The sequence below is a fragment of the Hyperolius riggenbachi genome, chromosome 9 (genome assembly GCF_040937935.1).
Source record: "Hyperolius riggenbachi isolate aHypRig1 chromosome 9, aHypRig1.pri, whole genome shotgun sequence".
NCBI classification, from domain to species: Eukaryota; Metazoa; Chordata; class Amphibia; order Anura; family Hyperoliidae; genus Hyperolius; species Hyperolius riggenbachi.
Genome location: NC_090654.1, coordinates 130,423,366 through 130,436,126, shown reverse-complemented (window position 1 = coordinate 130,436,126; position 12,761 = coordinate 130,423,366). Strand labels below are relative to the sequence as shown.

Sequence of the window (12,761 nt, the reverse complement as noted above, 5' to 3'; positions counted from 1 at the left end):
ATCATTGCGAAAGGTTGGCTAGGCAGCATTCCCCCTACAAATACACACACAATTAGGCAGCTTTTTCCCCTTAATCATAATTAGACAAAGTTACCCTCAAACAAGTAATTAGGCAGTGTTTTTGAACTTTCCCTACAACCTGATATGAACCTGTGCATTGAACCCCCCAATTCCAAAGTATTAGGCAGCCCTAGTGGCCCCCACTGCTCTCAGACAGATTTGTTAAGATGGCGATTACTAGATGTGCCACCAGATCAACCAGTAGATAGACCCCTCTGATTGACGCACACACACGCACACACACATACATGCACAGACATACACACACAGAAACATACAAACATACATAGACATACACACATGCACAGACATACACACACACATACACACACACACACACACACACACACACACACTCACAGACATACACACACAGATACATACAAACATGCACAGACACTTACACATACACATACACACACATACACACACACACACACACACACACACATCCAAACATGCACAGACACTTACACATACACACACACACACACACACACACACACACACACACACTCACAGACATACACACACAGAAACATACAAACATGCACAGACACTTACACATACACACACACACACACAGTACACACACACACACACACAGTACACACACACACACACACACACACACACACACACCAAATTTGCATTCTGCGACATAAATGAATTTGAGCTTAAACATTCCAAGTCTCCTATAGCTTAGCTTTATTGTAGCCAGTCACAATTAAGAGTGATTGGAGGTCAAAGGTCATGTCCTTCAACAGTCCTGCTAAAAGGAGTCACATTTGGGCCTTGACCTTTCCCTCTGAAGTGCATAGAAAGTACGATAGTTTTCCTGGTAATATGGAACAGAGTCAAATTGCAAATTTCCATCCTAATGGCTCATACACACGGGGTACGGCCGTCGCCGCAACCACGTGGCATGCGCGTGTTGCGGCGACAGTTCGCCCGTGTGTATGACGCGCGCCCCGAACCGTCGCCCGTCGGAGCTGTCGCCAGGCGATTGACATGTTCAATCGCCGGCTACAGCCGTCGCCGCAACCTCGCCGGAACTGTCGCTAGTCCCGCATGTGTATGCGGGCTAGCGACAGCTACCTACACACGGCACACGGAGCTTCCGGCGGGGGGGAGGAACCTCGGCGACAGCTTCCGCCGCATCGCTAATCCCTCTGCTGCCGTGTGGATGCAGAGGGACTTGGCGACGAGCTGTCGACGAACTGTCAACGAACTGTCGCGCACACGCTCCCGTGTGCAGCGACAGCTACAATTGTCCCCCCGTGAGTACTTAGCTTAAGAAGCATCAACTGTCTCCATGATCTAAGATGTGAGACGATACTGGGAAACTCAGTGGAATAAGGAAGAATGCAGCTGCCAATCTCAGATATCTGGGAACATTAGTACTGGCCAACAGCTGAATGTTCTTTCTCAGCAGCACCTGATGGCAAGCGTCACATAAGCCTACACTGCTAAATGCCTGGACAACCGGTCATTTTAATTGTCTTATACTGGCAGGAGCACCAGGTGACAGGGTTCATCTGCCAGCTGGATGGGCCATGCTGCATGCCATGCATTTTGACACTGACTGAATGTGTTGATAGAGAACTGTGTGGTCATGTCTGACTGACTGATTTCCATTACCACCCTTTCCTAACAAGCTCCTGTAAAATGCCATATGAAGGACTCAGCTTTAAACAGATTAGCACCAATAAAATACCCACTGTGCTGCTGTAAAATAGGAAACATTGCAGAAGCAGAGCTGTCAGCAAGACAGAAAGAGCACAATAATGAACACTTTGAGAAAAACATTTGCCCCTTACCTGGTTTCCCCTACAACTGCATATTTTCACTAATGTGAAACTGAGTAACTGATTGCACCACCTGTAAAGTGACCCTGCAGTGAGATGGATGTAAAGGCTCCCATATTTATTTCCTTATAAACTATGCCAGTTGCCTGCCAGTGCTGATTTGACTTGCATCTGTTTTAAAGCCTTGTATTCGCAAATGAGAACTATCACCAGGGAGGAATTAGGACATTGAACTCTAGGGCCACAGTGATTGGTCACAGCTATACAAACACATCCCTATCCTTCAGGCTAGTGATATGTTCTGTTGCTATGTGGCGGAGGGCTGTGGATTGCTGCATGTCAGAGCAACAGAGTGGCCAGAATGGATGGTTGAACAATGCCCTTGGCCAGCACTTAGTCGATCCTCCAGTCCCGATGCACTGAGGAGGATCGTAGGCCGCTCTACATGCCAGATTGTCAGCAGAGGCACTCGCTATCAGCTACTTTGGCTGAATGTAATCTAGCATGTGTACGTCGCTTTTAGTCAGTGGCATGAAGTATCTGTGGCACAGGATCAGCAGGACAGTCTGGTAGCTGGAATTATTTATAAGGAAATAAATATGGAAGCCTCCATATCCCACTTACCACAGAGTCACGATAACAGCAATAACTGGAACCAAACGCTTCCTCTAATCTTTACATTACCATAGAAGAATTGTATTGTATTCTGCTGTCTATAAACATAGTGGTGTATTTTTCCCTATATGTTACTTTTATTCAGTTGCCACAGTGTGACCTTTACTTGCATCTTACTGGATAACGGTGATGACTTATGAAAGGTTGGTCATGTGCACAAGCTGACTCGCATTTACTAACAGAAATCATTGAAATACAAACAAAAAAACTTGTCCTTGTAAGTTGTAAATGTATGAATGCAGCTGCAATCACTCAATGGGTAGTTTGTTGATCTTCTGGGAAAAGAAAAATACAGGATCTTCTCAAAAAATTTGCATATTGTGATAAAGTTCATTATTTTCTGTAATGTACTGATAAACATTAGACTTTCATATATTTTAGATTCAAATACACACAACTGAAGTAGTTCAAGCCTTTTATTGTTTTAATATTGATGATTTTGGCATACAGCTCATGAAAACCCAAATTTCCTATCTCAAAAAATTTGCATATTTCATCCGACCAATAAAAGAAAAGTGTTTTAAAACAAAAAAAGTCAACCTTCAAATAATTATGTTCAGTTATGCACTCAATACTTGGTTGGGAATCCTTTTGCAGAAATGACTGCTTCAATGCGGCGTGGCATGGAGGCAATCAGCCTGTGGCACTGCTCAGGTGTTATGGAGGCCTAGGATGCTTCGATAGCGGCTTTAAGCTCATCCAGAGTGTTGGGTCTTGCGTCTCTCAACTTTCTCTTCACAATATCCCACAGATTCTCTATGGGGTTCAGGTCAGGAGAGTTGGCAGGCCAATTGAGCACAGTAATACCATGGTCAGTAAACCATTTACCAGTGGTTTTGGCACTGTGAGCAGGTGCCAGGTCATGCTGAAAAATGAAATCTTTATCTCCATAAAGCTTTTCAGCAGATGGAAGCATGAACCCACTTTTGAACCAGAAACAGCGGCAGAAGCGCCTGACCTGGGCTACAAAGAAGCAGCACTGGACTGTTGCTCAGTGGTCCAAAGTACTTTTTTCGGATGAAAGGAACTTTTACATGTCATTCGGAAATCAAGGTGCCAGAGTCTGGAGGAAGACTGGGGAGAGGGAAATGCCAAAATGCCTGAAGTCCAGTGTCAAGTACACACAGTCAGTGATGGTCTGGGGTGCCATGTCAGCTGCTGGTGTTGGTCCACTGTGTTTTATCAAGGGCAGGGTCAATGCAGCTAGCTATCAGGAGATTTTGGAGCACTTCATGCTTCCATCTGCTGAAAAGCTTTATGGAGATGAAGATTTCATTTTTCAGCACGACCTGGCACCTGCTCACAGTGCCAAAACCACTGGTAAATGGTTTACTGACCATGGTATTACTGTGCTCAATTGGCCTGCCAACTCTCCTGACCTGAACCCCATAGAGAATCTGTGAGCTATTGTGAAGAGAAAGTTGAGAGATGCAAGACCCAACACTCTGGATGAGCTTAAAGGGACACTTAAGTCAAACAAAAAAAAAATGAGTTTTGCTCACCTAGGGCTTCCAATAGCCCCCTGCAGCTGTCCGGTACCCTCGCCGTCTCCCTCCGATCCTCCTGACCCCGCCGGCAGACACTTCCTGTTTCGGTGACAGGAGCTGACAGGCTGGGGACGGGAGTGATTCTTCGCGCTCCCAGACACATTAGCACCCTCTATGCTGCTATATGGTATATGATATGTGCTATAGCAGCATAGATGGCGCTATTGTGGCCAGGAACGCGAAGAATCACTCGCGTCCCCAGCCTGTCAGCTCCTGTCACCGAAACAGGAAGTGGCTGCCTGCGGGGCCAGGAGGATCGGAGGGAGACGGCGAGGGCATCGGACAGCTGCAGGGGGCTATTGGAAGCCCCAGGAGAATAAAACTCATTTTTTTTGTTTGACTTAAGTATCCCTTTAAGGCCACTATCGAAGCATCCTGGGCCTCCATAACACCTGAGCAGTGCCACAGGCTGATTGCCTCCATGCCACGCCGCATTTAAGCAGTCATTTCTGCAAAAGGATTCCCGACCAAGTATTGAGTGCATAACTGAACATAATTATTTGAAGGTTGACTTTTTTTGTTTTAAAAACGCTTTTCTTTTATTGGTCGGATGAAATATGCTAATTTTTTGAGATAGGAAATTTGGGTTTTCATGAGCTGTATGCCAAAATCATCAATATTAAAACAATAAAAGGCTTGAACTACTTCAGTTGTGTGTATTTGAATCTAAAATATATGAAAGTCTAATGGTTATTAGTACATTACCGAAAATAATGAACTTTATGCACATTTTGAACACAAAAGAAACAGGTTTATAAGAGGTGTGAAAGAAGCCATCTATAAAAAATATCCTTCAACATGAAGTGGTGTTTTATTATCTTTACCTAAAAGTTTTAATGGCAAGACAATATTTACCTTCAGCCAGGCAACTTAGGGCAAGATTCCACTTTTGCCGGCATCCAGCTCTGAGACGGACGCGGGCACTTGTGCTGATGCGAGTACGCATCTGAATTCCTCTAGTTGTGCAATGCATGGGGATGTATGCTGCAGGCACTATGTTTTTTTGATTTTCCCTACTTTCGGATTTGGAAGCAGTTTATTGATTTCAATAGACTCCGATTCCCTGTCCTTATTTGTGCTCAGGGAAGCACTGTGAATCACCCCTAATGGAATCCAGCCCTTAAAGGGAAGGTCCAAGGTCCATCCTGTGCCCTCGTAGTCATTCACTGCTGCTCCAGTCCCCCGCTGGCTAGTGCAGGAACATTAACACATACATTTTTACGCATTACTGGTTCAATGCGCACATTTTTACGCATTCCCGCTAGTGCAGGAACATTAACACATACATTTTTACGCATTAATGGTTCAATGGATGCGTAAAAATTTACGCATTGAACTAGTAATGCGTAAAAATGTATGTGTTAATGTTCCTGCACTGGTGGGAATGCGTAAAAATGTACACAATGCAGCCCGCCGACCTCCGAGGTCGGCAAGCTGCCAGCGGGGGACTGGAGCAGCAGTGAGTGACTACGAGGGCAGAGGATGGCTGCATGGGGCTGGTAGAAGCCCCAGGTAAGTGAAACTATCTTTTTTATTTTGCTTGAACCTTCCCTTTAAACAATTAACATCTGCAAAATAAGTGTCAACTGGCTCAGATTTGGTTACTGCTATAAATGGATTTTCTATACATAGAAGGGTGGAGCACCAGGTTGTGTCCACTTGCTACAATAGTGGTCAGCTTTACATTAATCACACCACATCGGTGAAGAAAAGGCTGCTAATCTCAGAGAGCACCTGTGCTCATGCTGAAGTGTCACCCAAGGTGATTATGAATGGTCATTTCTGGTAATGAAAACCTAGCGTGTGTTGTATGTAAGTTTACTAAAGTTAACTGAACTATGCTACAGCACTTTGAGTGGACTTTCTCCTTTACAATTATGCACAATTCCTGGTTCATATAATAATTTCATGTTTTGCAGATCCTAAGGTAGCAAACCATCCCCACTGCATCCTACTACCCTCATCATGTCTGACTGGTGTGTGTGATCCTGCCTTGGAATACTGTGTTTGCTTTATGCCAGACAGAATGGTATCACATTTGTACAAGGAGTTCTACTTTTGACTTTCCTGTCAAAGTAGTATTTATCTTAATAGACTTGGAGATTGTCCAGATTTTTTTGTTTTCCTTTGGCAGATGAGAGACAAACATTGGTGTTATTCTTGGACAGCAGTGACTTTAATCTTGCTACTCTCTCATGGACCTTATTTTTCCCCTGATCCCCTACATATTATGAAGCCACAAACCCTGGCTGATAACACCCCCCCCCCCTTCCCCCGGCCTTTGTACGTGAGATGGGAATGAGGGACACCTGGAAACAACACAGCATTTTTGTTGTAAAATAGATTTTTCCTGCCACTCCTGTCCAATCACACGTATCAGGAGGAACCAATGGGCAAAAGGCATATTGTCATTTTTCAGACCACACTAGTTCCTCAATTACTTTTTCCATTACATTGGCATGCAAAAATAAATAATGCTATAATTTAGAGGCTGGGAATAACATTTTAGTATGATAAGACTTTTTTTTTATCATATAGGTCTGTACAACAGACCTAAAATGGTGAATTATGAAAAGGAAAACACTAACAGAAGGATTTGGCCAGCTGGATAGCCTATTGGTTGAGGCTGTAGTCTTTTATGTAGGGTTTCAAATCCCGGCTCAAGCCTGTGTGTACAACAATAAGGAGTCCTCCAGAAATGCTTCCTAATGACCCTGGTCACCAGTGGAGCGCACCCTAAGTGTCTGCAGCCCTGAAGGTTTGAGTCTACCAGGAGAAATGTTTTGTGTCTTGTCTTGGTTCTGAAAAAGGAATGACCTGTGCAAAAAAGGGACAGCTGGACAGCTAGGCATCTACTAAGACTTACTGTATGAGATGTGTAGTGCTTGTGATTTTCTGTTCAGAAGTGTTGTGTCTTTCTGGATGAGGTTTTTTTTTGGCACCTTTTGGAGTCATTTTGGAAAGCTGTGCACTCTTACAAAGAGTCCTCCCTATCTTCTCCATTTAGTTATTCAGATACAGCTGACTTTGGTTAGCAATCCATAGAGTTTCAGAAATGGCTTTGTGACCCTCCCCAAACCGATATATTTACACAGCTGTTTTCCCTCAACCCTTTTGGAATGCCCTTCATACCCATAGGCATAGCGCTCTTGCAGAAACTTTTGGTGATTTTATTCTCATGGTACGGTTCAATATAAAGTTAAGTCTAGACCCATCATAGATGACTGTAATCACTTAGCTGTGTTCAGTCAACTTAATCTAATTAACAATTAGACGTGGTCAATTAGTTGTATACAGTATGTAAATAGGTGGGCACCTGTTCACAGGGGTGGCATAGTTGTTGGATAAGTTCACTTCCTTAAATGTCATCTCCACTGATGATGATTGAAAACTGCCTCCCAAACGACAGAAACAGTAGCTACCTCCATAGTTTCAAAAGCTGTATAAATGTAGAGCACACAGACAAGGGTGTTTCATTTTCCTTTTTTCTTGGTAGAGGTGGGGAACAGTATCATTGCAATGTCCTATTGCATCCTGAAGTGCTGCCTGAGAGAGGCCTGGCTTATACTGTTACTGCATTATGTGTCCCATGGAGGGAAATGTGGCCAAGGCAGGAGGGTATGCTTGGACTGCTAGCACAAAAGCAGATCTCTCTCTTAAGTGATATAAACTATATTCACTGTGCTATTGGTAAGTACACTTGCTGCAGTCAATGCAGTCAAGCCACTTATTTTGCCCCAATTCTCTCCCCCGCCCCTTCTCCCTGAGTCCGCAAAAAATGAGAAACAACTAGACATCACTAAAGAAAGAGACAGAAAAACAAAGAAAGAAAACCAGTATAGGTAGAACTGTGGACATTGCTATATACGGACCAATGTATAATATGGAGCGATATTAAAACGAAGAGAGGCAGAATCAATTAATAAGGGGTATTATATATATGTACAGTATTTGTCTAATGGGTGATATCTGCACGTCTAACCTTTACAAAGTCTCCTTTTTTCTATCTTTTTTTTGGGGAGGGGGGGTCATATCTTTTTTTTTTTTTTTTCTACCTTATTTTCCTACTGCAACTTGCTCCCTTTTGTGTAGACTGGTCATTACTTTTAACCATTTATTGATGTAATCAGAGTCCCAACTACTGCAGTATATATACCCTGGTATGATTTTCTTATTTTTTTACTTTTTGTTCTACACCCTCCCTTTAGTTTTTTTTTTTATACTAATGGTAAAGGCTTTAATTGCTATGGCAGCATGAACAAACCTCACTCTTGCTGGGAGAAACAGTGATTAGGACTGTTGTGGTCAACGTGAGGAAAAGTTGTGCGTAAAAGATTGTGGTACATAGATTCATTCTGATATCTGTTGCATCAATTTTGGGAAGCATGGCATCCTGGTGGAAACAATTTAACTGCCATAATTGAAGGAATTATCGGGATGAGTACTTTATGTAAATTTAAATTGCAAGCTAAGGAGATAAATGATTGTGGTCTCTGACTCACAGGGACCCTCGTGAAATGACTGTTAGTTCAGGTTTGTGTCTAGTTTCCATCGCCCACTGTTGTACATCCTAGTTCTGTTTTCCATGTTGGATACTGAATAAAGATAACTTGTTAACTGAATTCAGTGCTCAGATATGCATCAGTCTTGGTTTACATACTGTATTGAACACTTGTTTATGTCCTGAATAGGGCTTCCGCGGAAAATCCGCTTTCCGCCATTGTCTATTATCACTACCACTTTCTGCTACCGCTTTCCACATTCCAATGCGACTTTAACATTGATTTTCTCAAAAAGTACAAGGTCTTTTTGAAAGATTTTTTTTCTTCTTGTTCCCACTCTTCTGCTCAACATACCCTGAAAATTTGGTGTTTCTAGCACCTATGGGGCCTTTGCTATTAATCTCTAAAGTTGGCGGCATACTGCATATTGGTAATGCGGATTTCTGCGTTTTACATTTCTGGCGACTTTAAAATTGATTTTCTCAAAAAGTAAAAGGTAATTTTAAAAGATTTTTTTCATCTTGTTCCCACTCTTCTGCTTAACATACCCTGAAAATGTTGTGTTTGTAGCATCTATGGGGACTTTTCTATTAATCTCTAAAGTCGCGGCATACCGCATATCGGTAATGCGAATTTTCTGCATTTTAAATTATTTATTATTTATTATTAAATTATTTTTTTAGCGGTTATTAGGAAAGCCCCTGTAGGTGCTAGAAACACCAAATTTTCAGGGTTTATTAACCCTCCTGGCGGTCTATTAACCCTCCTGGCGGTCTATTAAAAACCGCCAGGGGCAGCGCTGCGTTTTTTTTTATTTTTTTTTATTTTTTAAATTATGTAGCGAGCCTAGGGCTCGCTACATGATAGCCGCTGCTCAGCGGCATCCCCCCAGCCCCTCCGATCGCCTCCGGCGATAGGCGATCAGGAAATCCCGTTCAAAGAACGGGATTTCCTGGAGGGCTTCCCCGTCGCCATGGCGATGGGGCAGGATGATGTCACCGACGTCATGGACGTCATGACGTCTAAGGGAGACCCGATCCAACCCTTAGCGCTGCCTGGCGCTGATAGGCCAGACAGCGCAGGGGTCTAGGGAGGGCTCTGCGGCGGCGCGGATAGCGGCGAAACGGCGCGGGGCAGCGGCGATCGGTGTGCTGACGCAGCTAGCAAAGTGCTAGCTGCGTTCAGCAAAAAAAAAATTACGCAGATCGGCCCAGCAGGGCCTGAGAAAACCTCCTGCGCGGCTTACACCGAACTACGTTCGGGGTTACCGCCAGGAAGGTTATAAACCGCCAGGGGGCAGCGCACCATTTTTTTTTTGTAATTTTTTTAAAAATCATGTAGCGAGCCCAGGGCTCGCTACATGATACATGCTGTGCAGCGGCATCCCCCCACCCGCTTTGATCGCCTCCGGCGATTTGCGATCAGGAAATCCTGTTCAAAGAACGGTATTTCCTGGAGGGCTTCCCACATCGCCATGGCGACGGGCGGGATGACGTCACCGACGTCGTGACGTCATTGAGAGTCCCGATCCACCCCTCAGCGCTGCCTGGCACTGATTGGCCAGGCAGCGTACGGGGTCTGGGGGCGGCGCGGCGAGCGGTGGCTAATTGGCGTGGATCGGAGTGCACACACAGCTAGCAAAGTGCTAGCTGCGTGTTGCAAAAACAAATTATGCAAATCGGCCCAGCAGGGCCTGAGAAATCCTCCTGCGTGGCTTACCCCGAACTACGTTCGGGGTTACCGCCAGAAAGGTTAAGCAGAAGAGTGGGAACAAGAGAAAAAAATCTTTCAAAAAGACCTTGAACTTTTTGAGAAAATCAATGTTAAAATCAGTGGAAATTTCCGTGATTTTCACAAAAATCCGCCTACCGCACTTTTATTACCGATTTCCAAATTTCGATGCGGAAATGCAATTTCCGATCAGAAATGCAGCACTTGCATTTCTGCGAAATCTGAACAAGCATCCCTAGTCCTGAAGCACAGATCTTAAATTAAAGGGCTTCTATGGCTGTTTTAAAAAACAAAAAGTGTCACTTACCTGGGGCTTCTACTGGCCCCCTGCAGATATCAAGTCCCGCGCCATCACTGAAGTATCCTCCGTTCCTCGCCACAGGTCACCTGCCAATTATTAGTTTACTAGATGAATGTCACTGTGGATGCACGGCACTGGCCGCTGGGTGTCCTCGCTCCCGCTCGCAACTCCAGGAGCTTACTGCGCATGTGCAGTACAAGAAAACTTCATACTGCCTGCGCAGTAAGCTCCTGGAGACGCAAGCCGGAGCGAGGACGCGCGTAGCCACGACCGCACAGCCATAGTGAATTCATCTAGTTAGACAAATAATTGGCAGGTGACCCTCTGTGAGGATCGGAGGATTCTTCAGTGACGGCGCTGGACTTGATATCTGCAGGGGGCAGATAGAAGCCCCAGGTAAGTGACACTTTTTGTTTCTAAAACAGCCACAGAACCCCTTTAAGTATCTTGAATTGTCTTCCTGCAGTTACAGGCCAGCTTTGTCTACATTTATGCCAGCTCCTTCTATACTCGTGCTGGACTGCAGGTGGAAGCCTGGTATTTAGGACTGATTCTGGCCATTTAAGTACCATGGGTAAGACACAGACTATCATCTCCCTGGCTAACACAATACTTTGCTAATATATTAAAGGGGAACTTACGCCTAAGCAAACATACTGTCATTAAGTTATATTAGTTATGTTAATTAAAATAGATAGGTAGTATAATCTTTTACCCACCCTGTTTTAAAAGAAATGGCAAATGTTTGTGATTTCATGGGGGCAGCCATCTTTTTCATGGGGGCAGCCATCTTTTTGGTTGAAATGAGGTGACAGGGAGTGTGAGACACAGTTCCAACTGTCCTGTGTCCTGATCACCCCTCACAGCGGCACACACTGGGCTTCAATCAAATCTCGAAGTCAGAATAAAAAAAAAATTGCACCAAAACAGCAGAAAGAGAGCAACAACATCAGAAATCCCATCATGTTTTGCACAGCATCAGGGGAAAAAAGTTTTCTTCTGTGCAGCTAAAAATGAGGCCTGGGTAAGAAAATCAAAGTTCTGATGCTGTGAAACTGGTAGAGAAACGCCAAGCCTTTTCAGTGTTGCTGAGTAGATTTTTAGACTGGTTGTTCACTTTAAGAAAATCTAACTCAAATACAGAAATGGGAATTAATAAAGACATATGGACAATTTTATTGTCTTACCTGTGTGACCATTGTTGAGGAGGGTGAATGGAGTGCTCCCGGGCATGCTGTACCCCACTGGCTGTATGGGTGGTAAGGAGTCATCATAGCTGACATTACTTGTCTTAATGTTGATAGGAGATTGGGCTTTCCCACTACAGTCAGGAAAGGAATCTGACCAATGTTCTTGGCCATGATGCCCTGTAAAGGAGAACATCATGAGAATAAATAGTTTAAAGTGAAATTCCTGTCTTGTTCTGATCTAAGTAATCTCATTAGTTAAGCTTTCAAATTAACATCTCAGCTAACAGTCAAATTAGACAGTCATAGTTGACTGTAAATTGAATGGAAAATAAACTTACACATATGCTTGTACAGCTTAACCAAATTTCTTTAGAATTACTGGATGGTGCAACATGCAAATTAAAATCGCCTAATGCCTCACTATCAATACAGTTTTAATATCTGTCTTTAGCGCAATACAATGTCATCTTTGTGAATCCCCCTCCCCATCACAGTCAGCTGAACTATAAGCAGCCATCTTGCATACTAATGTAATATCCAGTTGATTAATATGTGGTTTAGTTTGTAACAACCACACTGTTATTATTCGTCTAAATTAATTCTGTGTAACTTGCAGACAGAAGCTCTGTGCTTCAGAAAAAGCCTTTTCTTGTGCACTGTGAGAGTAACAATCTCCAGCAACCTAGAGAGATTTGTGGCAAAGGCCAGTGATAGTTGGGTTGAATAGATTATTTCCAACAAGTCTGATCTGATTTCCAAATGTTTTTTTGGTGTTGGAAATAATCTATTCAACCCGTCTGACATGAAATTGCATGGTGTGTACCAAGCATAAGGTACTCCAAGATAAATTAGAATAAACCTACTAAGAATCATTTTACCTAATGGTCAGATGATTACAGATAAATTAAGGGAAATATAAAAATATTTAGAGAGCTTATTAATTGGAT

At 43.5% G+C, this 12,761-nt stretch overlaps 1 protein-coding gene across 2 annotated transcripts in view; it reads right to left on the bottom strand.

Annotated features, from left to right (window-relative positions):
• CA14 (carbonic anhydrase 14) overlaps window positions 1-12,761 on the bottom strand; it is a 180,821-nt gene that overhangs the window by 84,359 nt on the left and 83,701 nt on the right. For both annotated transcript variants that reach the window (XM_068253513.1, XM_068253514.1), the window contains exon 3: window positions 11,812-11,991. In XM_068253513.1, coding sequence (XP_068109614.1) covers window positions 11,812-11,991 — 180 coding nt within the window. The remainder of the gene's footprint in view (window positions 1-11,811; window positions 11,992-12,761) is intronic.